Source organism: Mastomys coucha, unplaced genomic scaffold (genome assembly GCF_008632895.1).
Source record: "Mastomys coucha isolate ucsf_1 unplaced genomic scaffold, UCSF_Mcou_1 pScaffold21, whole genome shotgun sequence".
NCBI lineage: Eukaryota > Metazoa > Chordata > Mammalia > Rodentia > Muridae > Mastomys > Mastomys coucha.
This window is the reverse complement of record NW_022196904.1, coordinates 14,121,380-14,139,837: the sequence shown is the minus strand read 5'-3', so window position 1 is coordinate 14,139,837 and position 18,458 is coordinate 14,121,380. Positions and strand designations below refer to the sequence as shown.

At 51.3% G+C, this 18,458-nt stretch overlaps 2 protein-coding genes across 2 annotated transcripts in view; one reads left to right on the top strand and one right to left on the bottom strand.

The window, feature by feature from the left end:
* Npas1 (neuronal PAS domain protein 1) overlaps positions 1 to 14,505 on the top strand; it is a 20,419-nt gene extending 5,914 nt beyond the window's left edge. The window contains exons 4-12 of the mRNA XM_031385454.1: positions 5,685 to 5,758; positions 5,910 to 5,999; positions 7,353 to 7,524; positions 8,495 to 8,610; positions 8,823 to 8,980; positions 9,347 to 9,453; positions 9,822 to 9,969; positions 11,034 to 11,128; positions 14,009 to 14,505. Coding sequence (XP_031241314.1) covers positions 5,685 to 5,758; positions 5,910 to 5,999; positions 7,353 to 7,524; positions 8,495 to 8,610; positions 8,823 to 8,980; positions 9,347 to 9,453; positions 9,822 to 9,969; positions 11,034 to 11,128; positions 14,009 to 14,478 — 1,430 coding nt within the window. The 3' untranslated portion in view covers positions 14,479 to 14,505. The remainder of the gene's footprint in view (positions 1 to 5,684; positions 5,759 to 5,909; positions 6,000 to 7,352; positions 7,525 to 8,494; positions 8,611 to 8,822; positions 8,981 to 9,346; positions 9,454 to 9,821; positions 9,970 to 11,033; positions 11,129 to 14,008) is intronic.
* A 318-nt stretch (positions 14,506 to 14,823) lies between these two features.
* Tmem160 (transmembrane protein 160) lies at positions 14,824 to 17,949 on the bottom strand. The gene is made up of 3 exons (XM_031385453.1): positions 17,564 to 17,949; positions 16,501 to 16,593; positions 14,824 to 15,160 (listed from the first exon to the last, which is right to left on the bottom strand). The coding sequence occupies exons 1-3, from the start codon at positions 17,769 to 17,771 to the stop codon at positions 14,895 to 14,897; spliced, it is 567 nt and encodes a 188-aa protein (XP_031241313.1). The 5' UTR covers positions 17,772 to 17,949; the 3' UTR covers positions 14,824 to 14,894.
* Positions 17,950 to 18,458: the final 509 nt, after the last annotated feature.

The window sequence follows — 18,458 nt, the reverse complement described above, 5'->3', positions numbered from 1 at the left end:
TTTTTTTTTGGTTTTAGATAATTTCCTATTCATCTCTTCCTGTAACTTACATTTAAGCTTTTATCATCATCATCATCATCATCATCATCATCATCATCATTTGTATAAGGGTGTTTTGTCTGTGCATCATTTTCATGCCTGGTGTCCAAGGAGGCCAGTAGAAGCCATTGGATACTTGTGGACTGCAGTCACAGGTGTTTGTGAGCCACCATGTGGGTGCTTGGAATTGAACCTGGGTCCTTTGAAAGAGCAAGCCAGTGCTCTTAACCTCTGAGCCGCCTCTCAGGCCCTCATTCCTACTAGAAGGGGAGGTGAGGACCCCAAGGACACAGACTTAGTTAATTCGTGGTTACCGGACAGTGGTAACTCTTCCCAAGTGTGTTGATCATCGTGGATGTGGGACCCATGCTGACAGAGTCCGCATATTTGACTTACACTGTGTGCTACGGAGTGGGCCTCTCTCTCTCTCTCTCTCTTCCTCTCTCTCTCTCTCCCTCCCTCCCTTTCTCTCTCTCTTTTTCTCTCTCTCTCCTCTCTCGGGAACTAAAGCCTTGATTGATACAAGACAGTAACTAGGCCTAGGCTCCCCCAGACGGCCATGGTAGCAAGGATGTCTTTAGGGATTGGTCACCCAGAAGGCCCGTTTCCCTGGCTACATAGCATGACAGCCTCCCACCTTGGACACCCGCCCTGCCTCTAAGCCTCAATCTATAAAACATGACCACATCTATCCGGGAGCTTCAGAATATGTTGAGGAGATGGGTTTTTGTTTGTTTGTTTTATTTTTTGAGACAGGGTTTCTCAGTTTAACCAGCCCTGACTGTCCTGGACTTGCTCTATACATCGCACAGGCCTCGAACTCACAGAGATCCTCCTGCCTCTGTTTCCCAAGTGCTGAGATTAAAGGCATGCAGCCACCACTGGCTTCTTTTTACTGTTTTTTAAAGTTTTCAAAGACTGTATGTGTATGTGTTTGTGCCTATATGTGCTTATGCGCACCACGTATGTGCAACTGCTGGAAGAGACCAGAGGGTGTTGACTCCCCTGCAGCTGAGGTTACAGGTGGCTGTAAGCCACCCAAGCTGGGTGCTGGAGACCAGGCTATTCCTCTGCAAGAGCGGTGTGTGTTAACTGCTTAACCATCTATCCAGTCCTTTTATTGTTCTTTATAAGTGTGTACACGTGCGCGTACGCATGCATGCATGTGTGCATGAGTTGTGTGTGTTACCCTTGCCTTCCTCCTTTTCTTGAGATAAGTCTGTTTATTGTTCTGTACAGCATGGGGCCGGCTAGCACAGGGCAGGCTAGCACAGGGCAGGCTAGCTGGCCCTCGGGCTCCTAGGGAGTCTTCTCAGTCTCTCATCTCCCAGTAGGAGTGATGAATTACAGTGTCACTTCACATGGGTTCTGGGGATTTGAACTAGGTCTCCACACTTGTGTAGCAAACGCTTTCCCAGCTGGACTATCCCCCACCCCAGCCCTCTCCCCCTGTCGTTTGTGTACTGAGCTAAAAACAGTGTTGGGAAAATGCAGGAAATACTGAATAAACTGTCATTGAAGGGGGTGACATCTTAGTCCCCAGGTAGGACACTACCTCAAGAGGAAGTGACCTTTGAACTGAGACTTAAAGGAGTGAAAAGAGCTGTGAGAAGAGCCAGGCAGAGGACTGGAGCAAAGGGCAGGCTAGAGCAGAAGGAAATAGTGAGGGCTAGACCAGGGAGGTGGGGTGGGGTTGGGTAAACTGAGAAAGAAGGTTGGAAAGCAGGGAGAGGTGGAAAGGGGAGACCCCAGAAACTGTCAGGAGTGGTCTAAGCTGGCATATTAGCATTCTTCTTGATGATATATTAGTCACCCACTGTATACCTGTTTGTGGCCCTGGAGGCCTTCAATGTACAAAACCCAGCTGCTCTTAGCACAGGCTGGGGTTGGGATTTAGTTGGTAGAGCATTTGCTTAGCGTGTAGGAAGCCCAGGGTTTCATCCCCAGCACTAGACAAGCCAGGCACAGTGCAGACCTCTGTAATCCCAGTAGAGAAGGGAAGGGATCTGGAGCGCAAGATATTCTTTGGATGCACAGTGAGCTCCAGCCAGGCAGTGGTGGTACACACCTTTAATCCCAGCACTTGGGCCAAGGCAGAGGCAGGTGGATCTCTGTGAGTTCAAGGCCAGCCTGATCTACAGAGTTCCAGGACAGTCAGGACTACACAGAAAAACCTGTCTTGAGGGGGCTGGAGAGATGGCTCAGTGGTTAAGAGCACCAACTGAGTTCAAATTCCAGCAACCACACGGTGGCTCACAACCATCCGTAACAAGATCTGATGCCCTCTTCTGGAGTGTCTGAAGACAGCTACAGTGTACTTATTTATAATAAATAAATAAATCTTTTAAAAAAAAAAATTGAGGTCCTCTGGGCATCCATTGAGCCCGATGATAACAGATGACTGAGTGACAAGACATCTCCTCTTCCACTCCTGAGAGTCATGAAAACCTAGCCCTTCATCCCCAAGGACCCAAGACGGAAGACTCACAGGATGGGAAGGGAAGGGACCGCCTGAAACTTGGTAGGGATCTTACCTGCCCTCCCTTTTCTGAGTGCACCCTCTCTCTACCCATGTCTCCCTTCTTCCTTTCTTCCCACCCACCTCAGGCTTCTACCATCACCACCCCGATGTTGCCTGACAAATGTTTATTAGTTGACTAAGTGGCTAAGTGAATAAGTGATTTCAGGGTCTTTGGACTTGCTGTGAAGGTGGAGCACACCTGTTGAATTAGGACATGGACAGGAAGAATAGGGAGCACCCACTGTTTGGGGAGGTAGAAAGTGAGGGGACTAAGACATCAGTCAGCAATCCTGAGCACACCTTGGGATCCTTGTGGCAGGGGATGGGTCATGTGCATGGGGAGGGAGGGAAACAGCAGGTCCCCAAGCTCTTCCCCTGTGCACCCCCATCCCAGCGTGCCCATTAATGCTGTTAATTGCAGCGGCTCAGTCTGACCCGGGCTGATCTCCGGAGAGGGAAAATGAAGGAATTAGCAAAAATGACAGGGGAAAATTGCCACAATTAGCAGGCAGCATTGTTCCTGCCTGTCACGGGGCTGCTCGGAGCTGGGTTTCGGGGGAGGGATCCCCATCACCCCCCACACTTATTGTTCCTGGAGGTTCAGATGGGGGGGACGGTCTAGGGAGGCCTGGGGTAGACTCTGACAGCCTGGCTGACTTGGGGGAGTCCTGAGGAACAGGGGTGACGGGGTCCTGCCCAGGAACAGCACCAGTCCCCCTCACTCCCTGCTTTCCTCCCTCATGTTCCCTAGACACTTGACAGTCTAGGAACTCAGACTCCTGCAGCAAATCCATTCAAAAAGGAAACTGAGGCACAAGAAGAAGAGGTGCCTCCAGGCCCTCAGCCTGACAGAGGGAAGGCCACTGAGAGAGTGCGCGAATCTCTCTTGAGGGGCTGGGGGAGGGTATCACCTTCTACAGTATCCATGAGTCCAGACTAGGGGTAGGGGATGACTGTGTCACTCAGCCTGTCTTAATGGCAGTCTGTCTCAGAATTTATCTCGCTCTGAAATTCTAACTTTCTCCTTCTCTTTGTATGTCTTTATCTCCTCAACACATCTGCAAAAGTTACTCTACTGTATACATGTCTCTGCCATGGTATACTATACAAAAATATCAGCAGGAGGTGTAACTCAGTGGTGGAGCCCTTGCCTAGAATCTTCCAGAGAGGGGCTGGGGGCGTGGCTCTGTGGTAGAGGCCCTGCCTAGAATCCCCCAGTGAAGGGTGAGGGGCGTGGCTCAGTGGTAAAGTAACTGCCTAACATGTGTAAGACTTTGGTTCAATCCATAGCACTGAAAAAAAAGAAAGCCAAAACACTGTACTCGAGCCCGATGATGCATCCCTGTATGTGTAGTTTTCAGGAAGCTGAGGCAGGAGAATGGCAAATTTGAGTCAAACTTGGGTTATTTATTGAGACTCTATTTCAAAGAAACTAAAATTTTTTCGTCCAAAATGTACCCAGGGTGAAAATTAGCTGGCATTTTAAAAAACTTATTTGTTTATGTGTTCATACGTGTATGTGGACAGGACACAGCACACATGTGGAGGTCAGAGGACAACCTGTGAGAATCAAGTCTCATGGTATCACATAAGTTCTGGGGACCAAACTCAGATTTTGAAGTTTGATGGTACATGCATTTATCCACTAAGCCATTTCAACAACTTTTTAAAATATTTATATTTATGTGTGTGGGTGTTTTACGTGAATGTATGTCAGTGTACTACAGATAGGTAGTACTGACAGAGGCCAGAAGAGGGCATCAAATCCCTGTGACTGGAGTTACAGATACTTGTGAGCCGCCATAGAACCCAACCTGGGTCCTTCCGCAAGAGCAGCGAGTGCGAGTTCTCAACCGCTCAGCCTGTTCCCATCCGGCTTTTAGACAGGGTCTCACTCTGTGCCCTGACTGGCCTGGGGCTTGCTCCGTAGACAAGGCTGTTTTAAAGTATCCGGATCAGCACCATTTATTGCATAGTCCCAAGGGAGTCCCACAGCCATGAAGCAGCCACCTCCCCAGTGCTGGCAACCACAGACCTGCTTTCTGCTCCCATCGATTCGCCAGTTTTAGACATTTCGCAGACGTGGGGTCACTGTGGCTTTTTGTGCCTGTCTGCTTGCATAATATCCCATCGCAGATCAAGACTTCATTCCTCTTCACAGTGGATCTACCGCGTTTTCCATCTGTTCTTGGAGGGTGGACATTGGGGGATTTTTCTTGGCTTTGCATACAGCACTCCTCACAATACCTATCTATCTTCTTCAGGTTGTTGGGTTGTAAAGGGATTGCCAGAGGCTCACATCACAGCTCCTTTTTATTTGTTGAAGAATCACTGAGCTGTTTTCTTCAGCTGCTATCTTAGTCTGCATTTCATCCCGCAGTGCAAATTTCTCTACCTAGTCTCATATTTTTGTATTTCTTCATCTTTTGTTACTGTTTTTCAATGCAGAGGATTGAACCCAGAGCCTATGAATGCTAGACAAGCACTCTACCACAGATCCTCTCACTGGGGGATTCTAGGCAGGGGCTCTACCACTGAGCCACGCCCCCAGCCCCTCACTGGGGGATTCTAGGCAGGTGTTCTTTCACTGGACCACATCCCCAGCATCATACTGGGGGATTCTAGGCAGATGCTTTATCACTGATCTATGTTGACAGCCCTCTTTTCAACTTTTGAGATAGGAACTCGTTTGATATGTACTCCAGGCAATCCTTTAGTTATTGATTCTCCTGTCTTAGCCTGCCAAGTAGTTGGAGTTACAGGCCTTCACCACCAGGTCGGCCTCAGCCTTGAGGTTATTCACTGGACCCGGCTTCAGGGCCCAGTGAAGACAGACTGTGCTATTCCTGTCACCAGCACGTCCTGTGCTGTATAGGACCTGTGAACAGCAGTACTCAAAACCTTTTTGTTTTGGTGTGCAAAAGAATAAGCGAGTGGACAAATCCCTCTTTTCAATGTCTGTCACTCAGTCTTGGTCCCTCTGTCCCATAGGGAACCGCCATCCTGTGAACTGGTTCTCTATGGTGGCTGGCTGGGAGTGTAAGACTGACTGAGTCCCTAAGGGCTGTCCAGAGCAGTGAGCCAGATCAAGGAGCCCTGACTGTCCTCCTCCTTCTGTCCCTAGCCCCAGGCCGCCGAGGCCCTGTGGCTCTGGTCTCTGAAGTGTTCGAGCAGCACCTGGGTGGACACATCCTACAGGTGAGATCCTCCCTTCCTAGCCTGCTGCTTCGTGCTGCCATCTGGTGGTAGCATCTGGAAATAGCGCTATTTTTCCTGAGTCAGTTCCCTGTGGAGAACCAAGGGTCCTTTGGTTCCCTTCCTACACCCGCTCCGTTTGTCTCAACTCTAGTCCTTGGATGGCTTCGTGTTCGCCTTGAACCAGGAAGGGAAATTCCTCTACATCTCAGAGACAGTGTCTATCTACCTGGGTCTCTCACAGGTAAGACTCCCGCTCAGGAGGCAGCTGTCTTTACTGCCTGGCCTATGCATGTCCTTACTCTCTTCTGGCATCACGAAGCACAACAAGAAAAACAGACAACCTTCCTTGGAACCCCACAAAGCAGCCCAATGCATGCTGGAGGACTCAAGCAGGACCACAAATTCAAAGCCAGTCAGGGAGACTTAGCAAGACTTCATCTCAGAATTAAAATTTGGTCAAGAGATGTAGTTCTACAGCGATGTGTGCTTGCCTAGAATCCCCCAGTGAAGGACTGAGCTCATTGAGGGTGTGATTCAGCGGTGTGCCGCTTGTGTAGCACTCTGGAGGTCCTGGGATTCCATCCATTGTGTCTGGGGCAGGAGTGTAGCTTGGTTCATAGAAAGCTTGCCTAGTATTCACAAAGCTCGGGTTCCTTACATAAACCAGGCATGGCGGTGAGGTATAAACCTTACATTAAATTCCAGCATCTGAGAGATGGAGGGAGGCAGGAGGACCAGAAGTTTCAAGCCAGCCTAGGCTATATGAGACTGTCTCAAAAACTAACACTGCCCCAAAGGAGGGGACTTGAATGTATAGGTGACAAAGTAGGGTGGAAAAGGTGGTTGTGTGGGCGAGGTGAGGGTGAGGACTACAGGGCGGATGAAGGTTGGAGAGAGACAGGTCACCCACCCCAAGCAGAGGGACAGTGGGAGAAGGCATGGTGGGTTTCTGAGTAAGAATTGCCATGGTTGGATATGCAGCTTTCAGGAGAGTTTTAAATGGGGCTGGAAGGTCAGAGGCTCGCTGTGGAATCGAGCATGATCAGAACAGAAAGCTAGAAGGCTGTACTGAGGGGTCCTGGCATGGGATCCCTGTGAGATCTGAGAGGCCCAATCTCCAAGGCTCTAACTCGTTAAAGAGCTGGAAACTGCCAGGCTTGATTTCCAGCACTTGGGAGGCTGAGGCAGGAGGATCACCACAAGTCTGAGGCCAGCCTGGGCTACCTAGCAAATCTCTGTCTAAAAAAAAAAAAAAAAAAAAAACCGAAAAGGGCCAGACGTTGCAGCACATGCCTTTAATCTAGAATTTCAGGAGGTACAGGCAGATTGATAAGTTTGAGGCCAACCTGGTCTACATATAATAAGTGAATTCCAGAACACCCAGAGCTATAAAAATGAGAGCATACCTCAAAACAAACAAACAAACAAACAAACAAAAGGACCTCCCTCCGTAATTTAAAAAAGCAGGAAACCTCTAAGGAAAACACAAGCCCGGTGTGAAGTGCACTTGAGGGTTGGGTGTGCAGGCCTAAGCTAAACCCAGTCTCAGCTATGGCGCTCACGCGGCTCCTGCATTCCTCTCCATCACCGGCAGGTGGAGCTGACGGGCAGCAGCGTCTTCGACTACATCCATCCTGGAGACCACTCGGAGGTCCTAGAGCAACTTGGATTGCGGGCTGCAAGCGCCGGCCCCCCTACACCGCCTTCCGTGTCCTCATCTTCCTCCTCCTCGTCTTCCTCCTCGCTGGTGGATACCCCCGAGATTGGTAATTTCCAGGAATCCCCTCCTTGCCAATGAATGAAGCCTGAAGGTAGATCTTGGTGTTTGTGCTTAGCATGCTACAAAACAAGATTTTGTAAAAACAAACAAACAACAACAACAGCAAAACCCAAAACAAAACAATAACAAAACAATAACAAAACAAAACAAAAAAACCCACAATAAGTCAAGCCAACTTAAAGCACCAGGGTGTCTTAACTTGTCAGGTTCCCCAGAATGGCCAAAATACACCAAAATTTGAGCTGCTACAAGGAAGTGAGAATAAGACTAAGAGCCTAAGAACCATTTTTTTTTCCCCATTCCACTGTGCCTTTAAATTTTTCATTGGGCCCTAACTTCAAAACCACAAGTCATGAGGGCTGGCCTTCAAGTCCAGGTACAGCACAAAGAGATCAAGAAGTTACTTGCCCCAAGTCACCCAGCTATTCCATCTTTTTAATTGTGTGTGTATGATTTTTGGGTTTTTTTTTTTTTTGGTGTTTGTTTGTTTGAGACAGGGTTTCTCTGTATAACTGCCCTGGCTGTCCTAGTACTCACTCTGTAGACCAGGCTGGCTTTGAACTCAGATCCTCCTGCCTCTGCCTCCTGTGTGCTGAGGTAAAGGCATGGGCCACCACTGCCCAGCTTCCTTTCTTTTATAGTTCTAGTCTGTGACAGGGGACCTGGCTGTCACAACAGTCCTAGCCTGCCGTCTGTGGGTCACAGGTGGCTGCTCCAGCCTGGGTCAGACTGATGACAGTGGATGCCTGAGGGACAGAACTGACAGATGGCTTCTGAGTAGGAAAGAGGGGCTCATCTGACCTTGGACCTGGCTGTCCCCCGAGGGGAGATTATTTTATCAGTGTACCTCTTCGACCATTAGATGCATCTGAGTGTCTCGAGCGGCCACTGAGGCTGGTTCTGAGTTGACAGGATTCTGGAAAACTCTATGACAGTTCCCTCTTGTTCTGCCTCAGAAGCCAGCCCCACCGAGGCATCCCCTGCCTTCCGGGTCCAGGAGCGGTCCTTCTTTGTCCGCATGAAGTCCACCCTCACCAAGAGGGGCCTGAATGTCAAAGCCTCGGGGTACAAGGTGGGTATGAGCGGTCTCTCTCCCTCCTGTGTGCCAGCTATATCCCAGGATACAAAGTATTGAGAACAGAAACTGGAAGACACTCAAAGCCTTTCCCTGGCCAAGGGATCTGTGGGTATCAGGTGGAACTGGGTGAAGCTTTGACTTGGCTGTGGTCCCCCTGTCTCAGCAGTCCCACCTGGCACCTCCCCAGACACCCCCACCTTCCACAGGTCATTCATGTGACAGGGCGCCTGAGGGCCCGAGCCCTGGGTCTTGTAGCCCTTGGACACACACTGCCCCCAGCCCCACTGGCTGAGCTGCCTCTGCATGGACACATGATTGTCTTCCGCCTCAGCCTGGGCCTCACCATCCTTGCTTGTGAGAGCAGGTACCAGGGTAGGGGCGGGAGGGAAGTTGGGTCCACTGGAGATCTGGGGATACGTGGGGATCAGTCAATCCTGGGCCTTCAGTCTGGGGCTGTGGGGAGTTGGGAGGAGAGAGGACAAGAGAGATGGCAAAGGGATCTGGGAGAAGGGAGGGCGGCCCTGGCTCCCTGGCTAGGCTTGCCCATTTCTCTTCCGGGCCTCCTGTAACGCATCCTTTCCTTCACCTATATTATTACTATGCCCATTTTACAGAAGAAAGCGGATGTACTTCAAGGGTGTGGATTTGGGGAACACTGAAGCCAGCTCTGCTGTGTCTAGTCACCCAATGTCTCCCAACTCCTTCTCCCTTTCTTTCCTATGTCCTCCAGAGTTAGCGACCACATGGACATGGGACCCTCAGAACTGGTGGGACGCAGCTGCTACCAGTTTGTCCATGGACAGGATGCAACCAGGATCCGCCAAAGCCATCTGGACCGTGAGGCACACTTCTGTACCCTCTCCCCGCCCACCTACCACCACAAAACACGAATGATCCTGCTTCCCTGTTCCCTGGAAGTCCTTCTTCAGGGCTAACTAGAGTCTCTGGTTGCACTGCAGCTCCTGGGGGCTGTTTGGAACAGAAAAGCAACAAAGAGGCTGAGCAATGGCTGGGGTGGGGGAGCATTAAGTTGGGTAAAAGGGGTCTCTGACCGATGCTGGGGTACCTCTGGGTCTCTGACTACCTCTGTGCCTTTCTCTGTCTTTCTCGATTCTCCCCACTCTCGCTGCCTCTGCCTGTCTCCTGCCCACCTGCCTTGACCCTCCCCACCCCTCTGGGCTCTCTGCTCCCCTGGGATGGACCAGTGCTGGACAAAGGGCAGGTGGTGACTGGTTACTACCGTTGGCTGCAGCGTGCGGGGGGCTTCGTGTGGCTGCAGTCTGTAGCCACTGTGGCCGGGAACGGGAAGAGTGCTGGGGAGCATCACGTGCTGTGGGTCAGTCACGTGCTCAGGTGAGAGGTGGCCCATCGCGGCAGCCGCTCCCCATCCCAGCCAGGGCCTTTAAGGGAGGGCTCTGTAGACATGAAGGGGAAAGAACCTAGGAGGCCTAGGTATGGAGTGGCCTCACTCGGTGGACTCGGAGAGGAAATCACTGTTGGGAGACGACTTATGTGATGTAGGCAAGGGCGAGAACGTTCATGTGGTGTGCCTCCGGCTGAAGGCGTGAGTTGGACTCTAGGGCACTGGGGAGCCACAGCAGACTATACAGGGAGAGTGGTGCAAAACATACACGCATTGTGAGCAGAAGGCACAGAACGGATAAGACTCACTCGGGTCTACAGCCTGAGCCGTCCAGGGAAGAGCAGAGCGTTTGGGGGCTGGAGCGCAGAGTTGGGGGCAGGGAAGGCTGTAAATGGCAGCAGGACATTTTATCTCATGGTCACCGGAGAACCCTTGAAGGTCTTATATCTGGAGGGGATCACAAATCTGCACTTTTGGAAAAACCCTTATTTCTGCTGAGAGCCGACTGGGAAATAATAGGGACTGGAGAACAAGAGGAGGCTGCAGCAGGTTTTAAGAGATGCAAGGAGACAGGGGGGCTGCTATTTGCCACTTTGCTGAGCTGATTTGATTTGGACCTTAGAAGGGAGCCGGTGATTTAGATAGAAGAGACACAGATAACCATGACATGCTTAGAGGATGACCAGGCAACACGAGGTGGCTGACAGGAAGAACTCAGATGAGAATATATTTGGAACTGGGTCCGGTCCTCTGGTCCCAGCCAGTGGAAAGGCTGAGGCAGGAGGCTGCCTTGGGAAACCTGGGGAGACTCTGTCTCAATAAGGACTGCTCAGTGGTAGATTCCCTGCCTAGCACATAGGAGGCTCTTGGGTTTAATTCACAGTGTGTGTGTGTGTGTGTGTGTGTGTGTGTGTGTATCCAACTAGGAGTTTATTGGTCTGATAGAAAGTTTTTAGTGTGGCGGGGTAGTATCCACAAGTTCCATACTGGAAAATGTCTGTACTCACTGCTGTCCCAAGACCCCTGGTTTTCAGTTCCATCATCTTATCCCCAGCCATGCTGAAGGTGGTCAAACACCCCTGGATGCCTTCCAGCTTCCAGCCATTGTGTCTCAGGAGGAGCCATCCAGCCCAGGCCCAGAGCCCACAGGTAAACCAACCTGTTCCCATCTCTACACCCAGGGAAGACTGAGGGACCACTGGACTACCCATTGTGGAAGCCATTCAACACATGTGGCTGTTTACAATGACAGCTGGAGTTAAATGTCCTTCGGGCCCGGGAGATGACTCAGTGGGCAAAGTGCTTGCTAGAAGAGCTTAAGGACATGTGTGTACACCTCATAAAGAAAAGTCAGGCGTGAAACACATGTCTGTAATCCCAGTGCTAGGGAGGTGGAGACAGGAGGATTCCTGAGGCTGAATTGGCAAGTGCAATATTGATCAAGAGACCCTGTCTCAAAATGTAAAGTGGAACCGGGCAGTGGTGGCACACACCTTTAATCCCAGCACTCAGGAGGCAGAGGTAGGAGGATCTCTGTGACTTCAAGGCTAGCCTGGTATACAGAGTGAGTTCCAGGATAGCCAGGGTTACACAGACCCTGTCTCAAGAAAAAAAAAAAAAAGAATCCCCACCCCCACCCCAGCTGAGGGCACTTGCTCTTGCAGAAGACTCAGGTTTCATTCCCAGCATTCAGAGGGCTCAAAGCCACCCATACTTCCAGTTCTCAGGGACCTGATACCCTCTTCTGGCTTCTGTAGGCACCAGGCATTCATGTGATACAGAGACATATTTTTAGACAAAACACACATACACATTAAATAATTTTAAATGGGGCCAGGATGATTGAGCAACAAAGAGCACTGGAGGGCCGGGCAGTAGTGGCGAACGCCTTTAATCCCAGCACTTAGGAGGCAGAGGCAGGTGGATTTCTGAGTTAGAGGCCAGCCTGGTCTCCAGAGTGAGTTCCAGGACAGCCAGGGCTACACAGAGAAACCCTGTCTCGAAAAACCAGAAAAAAAAAAAAAAAAAAAAAAAAAAAAAAAAGAGCACTGGCTGCTCTTGGAGAGGACTGGGGTTAAATTCCCAGCACCCACATGGTGATGCACAACCATCAGTGACTCCAGTTCCAATGGATCTAATGCTCTCTCTCTTCTGGCCTCCAGAGGCAATAGGCATGCACACAGAGTACAGACACACATGCAAGCAAAGCACTGAAACACATGAAACAAACCTAAACAATTAGAATACTAGTTCTCTACAAATTAAAAACAGCTGGGGTGGGGAGCAGTGTCTCAGGACAAGCCTTTATTCCCACCACTCAGAGGCAGGTGGGTCTCTCTCTGTAAGTTCGAAGCCAGCCTGGTCTACATAGTGAGTTCTAGACTAGGAGAGCTACACAGCAAGACCTTACCTCGAAAACAACACAATCAAGCAGGGCAGTGATGGTACACACCTTTAATCAAAGCAGTTAGGAGGCAGCAGCAGGCAGATCTTGGAGTTCAAGGCCAGCCTTGTCTACAGAGTGAGTTCCAGGCCAGCCAGAACTACATTGTGAGACCCTGTCTTGGGGGGGAGGGGACCTTCATCCTACCTCAAAATTAAACATCTTCATCCTCAAATTTATCCACCATATTTCAAATAGTCACCAGCAATATGTGGCCAGCGGCTGTCTCTCAGGACAGTACAGATGAGATATGTCCAGTACCATCAATGTTCCATTGCTGTAGGAGGGCGTGCTCCATCCTCTGTGGAGGTCTAGCTGGGACTTCTCAGTCTAGGCTTTACTGGCATGTCAGGGCTGGATGGGTCTTAGCTGTGCTGTGGGAGGTGCCTACTGTGTGCCTGAGGGCAGGAGCAGGGGGATCACTGGGGCTTGGGAACTGCAGACCTATCCTGCTGTGCCTACACTTCAAGAGCAAGGGCTGGGAACACACGCATTCATTCCTTCAGAAGCCTCCTTCGAGGCTGGTGTGGTAGTAAAGGACTTTAATGCCAGCTACTGGGGAGGCTGAGACCGGGAGATGCCAAGGTTAGCCTGGACAACTTAGCAAGACCATGTCTCAAAGAGTAAAAGGGTCTGGAGAGGTGACCCAGTGAATACAGGGCTTGCTGTGCACACATAAAGTCCTGAGTGTGGGCTGGGTGGTGGTATGCACCCACCTTTCATTCTAGGACTTGGGAGGCAGAGGCAGATGGACCTCTGTGAGCTCCAGCTAGCTTGATCTACAGAGTGAGTTCCAAGACAGCCAGGGCACACAGAGAAACCCTGTGTTGAAAACAAAATCAAAACCCAAACAAAAGACCTGTGTTTGGATCCCTAGCACCCACATAATACCTGGGTGATCTCAGTGTTGAGAGGGGACAGACACATGTAGAGCCCAGGAGTTTGCTGGCCAACCAGCCTAGCTAGGAACATATGAGCTCTAGGTTCAGTAAGTGTCTGTCTTAAAGAATAATAATCCAGTGAGGTGGCTCGTCAGTAGAAATGCCTTGCCTTGTGACCTCCACACTCACATACACAGAGCAATTACAAACTCGGCTGCAGAGATGGCTCAGTGGGTAACGATCCAAACCCGATGACCTGAGTTTGATCCTCAAAACCCCAATAAAGGTAGAAATAGAAACCTGACTCAGCAAAGCTGTCTTCTGACCCAGTCCACACCTTCATGGTGGCATGTATGCCTCCATCATACACACAACACAGTAATAATGATGATAATAATAGTGACAGAGGAAGAGTGTCAGTGTTGATGTTCATCTCCATACCCTCACCCACACATAGAAAGTCAAAAGGAAGCTTAGAATCTGGTTCAACACTAGGCCTGAGGAGAATCCATCACTAAGGGACTATGTGGCTCAGTGGTAGAGCCCCTGCCTAGGATCCCCCAGTGAGGGGCTGGGACGTGGCTCAGTGGCAGGGCCTCTATCTTGACCTCTTCCCCCTCACCTGTGGGTGCAGGCTGTAAGGGGCTGTGGGTATAGTTCAGCAGTAGAGCTCTGCAAAGAATAAATATAACATATCTTCTTCAGAGGAAGAGCCTCCAGTTGACCAGAAGCAGGCTGTGCCTGTGGACCAAGACAAGGACAAGGACCCTCAGGCCCGAGGCAAACGCATCAAAGTGGAGGCCAGCCCGAAGGAAGCTAGAGGCTCAGAGGACAGCGGAGAGGAGGAGCTCTCAGATCCACCAGCTCCACCTCGGCCAGAATTCACTTCTGTCATCCGGGCGGGGGCCCTGAAACATGATCCAGTACTGCCATGGGGCTTGACAACTCCTGGAGACCCCTCACCTGCCCTCCTTCATGCAGGCTTCCTGCCACCCGTTGTGCGAGGCCTGTGTACCCCAGGCACCATCCGCTATGGCCCTGCAGAGTTGAGCCTGATGTATCCACATCTGCACAGGCTGGGCCCAGGCCCCTCGCTTCCAGAGGCCTTTTACCCTACGCTGGGCCTGCCCTATCCGGGGCCCACAGGTACGAGGGTGCAGCGGAAGGGAGACTGAAAACAGTGTAACACCAGAAGGCGAACCTGAGACATAGATCAAGTCCTAGAGTCATTCTTGAGTATTAAACACCACTCCCTGAGGGGCTCCATCCCTAGGGATTCTGCCTCTCATGATTGCTTTTTCTTGTTCCTTTAAAATTATTTACTTGTATGTTTATCCATATGTGGTATGGTGTGGAAATTAGATCTCTCCTTCTACCATGTGGGTCCTGAGTATCAAATTCAGGTTGTCAGGCTGAGGAGCAAGGGCCTTTATACACTGAGCCACCTTGCCTCATCCACACAGGTTGCCCTCTTCTCCCCTCCCCACTTCCCCAGATAACAGGAGCTATCACTCGGAGTCTTGAACTGCTGAAGGGTCAGGTTTTAATGTCCCAGTCGTCAGGCCCAGCCAGTCCCCCACAGCCCTGCTGTTTACTCGGGGGGTGGCCTGCCCGCATCATCTGGGCCTTCTGTACTGGCTGCCCCATCATCCTCAGGCACCAATTCCACGTCCAGTTCCAACTGGCCCATGTAGAGACCTACTGCACAAGCCCAGAGCAGACTGGCAGCCAACACTGCCCCCACACCAGTGGCAGCACCAGCAAGCGACAGTTGCATGGGTCCCCGCAGTGTTGCCAGACCCACTGCATAGGAGGCTCCGCCCCACACCACGCATAGGCCACCCAGCAGGAAGAAGCCTGTGGAAGAAGGAGCAGTAGTCAATAGTTACAGGGTCCAGGGTATCATAAGGGTCTGCCAGGGTGTTGGATGGGGAGTTTGAATCAATGTGAGCACAGGGCTGGGCAAGGCTTCTAACATCAGCTAGTAAGAGGCTAGGGGAGTGCCAGCTAACATAAGGCTTACTCAGGCAACTTAGACTGTCTCAAAATAACACGGGGAGGGGGTGTGTTTGAGGGGTTGCTGGAGAGACAGCTCCAAAGTTAAGAGCACTTGTTGCCCTTGCAGATGGCCTGAGTTCAGTTCCCAGTACCCACATGGTGGCTCACAACCATCTGTACCTCCAGTCTGAGAGGCTCTTGTGCTTTCTTCTGGCTCCATGGGTACCAGGCATGCACATGGTCTCCACATACACACATGCACATGAAATCAAAATAAATCTTAAAAGAACAAAAAGGCTGGCGATGTAGTTCAGTGGTAGAGCACCTACCTAGGATCCTCCAACGAGGGGCTGGGGTGTGGCTCAGTGGTAGAGCCCCTGCCTAGAATCCCCCAGTGAGGGGCTGAGGGCGTGGCTCAGTGGTAGAGCCCCTGCCTAGAATCCTCCAGTGAGGGGCTGAGGGTGTGGCTCAGTGGTAGAGCCCCTGCCTAGAATCCCCCAGTGAGGGGCTGGGGGCGTGGCTCAGTGGTAGAGCACCTACCTAGGATCCTCCAACGAGGGGCTGGGGGGCGTGGCTCAGTGGTAGAGCCCCTGCCTAGAATCCCCCAGTGAGGGGCTGGGGGCATAGCTCAGTGGTAGAGCCCCTGCCTAGAATCCCCCAGTGAGGGGCTGAGGGCGTGGCTCAGAGGTAGAGCCCCTGCCTAGAATCCCCCAGTGAGGGGCTGGGGGCGTGGCTCAGAGGTAGTATACATGGCTAAAAAATTCACCAGTGGAAGGCTGGGGATGTATAGCTCTGTATAGCTCTGTGATAGAGCACTTAACCAGTAGGATGATTTCCTTCCTATTATAACATTAAATAAATAAATAAATAAATAAATAAGGGCAGACAAGGTCTCAAATACATGAGCCAAGTACATGAGACTTTGTAAACGGAGGTATCTGGGACTTGGAGATGAAATCCGATATCCAAAGGGGCTGGTCTGGGGGTATAAACAAAGGTATACACATAAATCGAGGCCACTTGGAAATTGTCTTGAGGACACCTCCCAATGCTGATGAAGGAGGTATAAGAGGGGCTTACAACCAGTGATGCAAGAGAAAAGGGAGTGCTCTTCTTTTACAACTGTTAGGGTAGGAGGACACAGAACTGGAGGAAAAGGGGGAGGGGCCCCATTTCCCATAGGGATGGTCTGTACTCACCATAGGCAGCTTCCCGGCCCATGTCACTCTGCATGAAGGAGATGACCCCAATGCCAGATGCCAGAAGTCCATTTCGGAACCAGGAGAGAAAAGCTGCGGGGAGTTGGAGGGGCAGGGGGTAGAATTGTGCATCAGCCAAGCCCTGCTTCCTAGATCCCCTCTCACCCTATTCCGCCACAAGACAAAAGTATTCTAGATGCAGATCCCTTCCAGGAAGCCCCATGCATGTTCCATTCCTTTACCCTTCTGTCCCAGACATTCAAAATCGAGAGCATGAATTGAAGATATCTGAGGATAGAAAGTCTTCTCAAATCGGCTCACCTGTGCATCCTGCGGTCTTCCCTCTCTACCTCAGACCTCTGGGACAAACTTCTCCAGCCTGCCCCTTCCCCTGCGTAACCGCTCCTACCTAGCATGGCTTCATCCATCCATCCACATCTCCCAACCAGTGAGGTCCCTGAGTGCTGCCAAAAGGCTGTTCCCACTACTAGCCCCATTCTACAACACAGGGGCTCCAATTTCTCAACCCATTGCCTAGTTTGAGATTCCTCCCCCTGCAGCCTAGATCACCTCTCTCTCCAATCAGCAGCCACCTTCTCTACCATTGGTTACACGCTGGTCCAATCCGGAACTTCCCCCATCTTCTGCGGGTAGCCACACTCTTGTTTTATTCCAAGTGGTCCCCTCTGTCTGTAATCCTAACCGATAACCGGATCGAAAGCAACTTGTTCCCTCCTAGCTGTCTCGGGAACGGTCTCTCACCTAGGCAGTGTGGTGCTGCCAGCTACCTCTCTTAATCGTAACACCCCACCCCGTCCCCACTAATCCCTGCGGTACCCCATTAGCCAGGACCCGAAAGATGGTGTCTTATGCGGCCAGGCTGCAAAATCTCCAACCCCCACACCCCCAACACCGGTTCCCTGCGCTCACATGAGGAAGCTGCCCCCGCTGAGCACAGACCCTGTTCCCAGCAGATGCTTGCCTTGCTCTCGCCACCCACTCCCACGTGCACACTGGAAGCCCACTCCTTGTATCCCAAACGACCTCGGCCCCTGCCACTGACCTGTCTCATGTGCCTTGCGGAGAAGCCAAGCGTCCGCGCGATCCAGCTCAGACACCGGGGGCGGAGAGGCTCCCGCGCGTGGACCGTGGCCGGGGGCGAAGGACCCACGCGCGCCCCCGCTGCGGGGCCGCTGAGGCGGTTGCAGAGACCCCCGGAAGCGCAGGCGGGCCAGGCGCGCGACCCGAGCCCACCACCAGCCGCCTCCCATGGCTCGCAATGGGGCCGCGACACGAGCTCCGCCCCACGGGCCTACTGTAGGCTGAAGGTCACATCACTCATGAAAAGCGACGCGACCATTGGTGATCTGCCCGCAACTCAATCCCGGAACGCAATACCTATTGGTGTATCTGGCTGGTCTCCACCTCAGTGATATGTGCCGGTAGTGTGTGACCCACCTTATTTTTATCATCAGACTACAAATCCCAGAGATCAATGTACAGCAGGCTGTTCAAACTGCAGAAAGGTGCGGCGCAATGTCTGCTGGGACTTGTAGTTTCAAAAAAGCAACTGCTCTCAACAGCCAGGAAAACAAAATTTGTACTAGTTGCTTAAACTAGTTGCAAAACTCTGGTCAACCCACAAAAACAACTACCAGTTACCTCACTAAAGAGGACACACAACGATTTTATTGTATTCCTCTTCAGTTTTTCTTCTATGCAGATGTTAATAAAATGCCATTTCTGAAAATTCATTCCTGTCCTTACATTCTTTCCAAAACGTTATTAGCGATCTAGCTCCCGGTACAGGGAACCAAACTTATTGATAGTGGCAGAGAGAGTATTTAATACAAGTGAGACTGCAGAGGAGAAGCAGATGAGAGGACAGAAGCGACAGACTCAAGACCTGGCAAAGATTCTGTTGGCAGGCACAGCCAAACCAGAAGACCCGTAAGAGA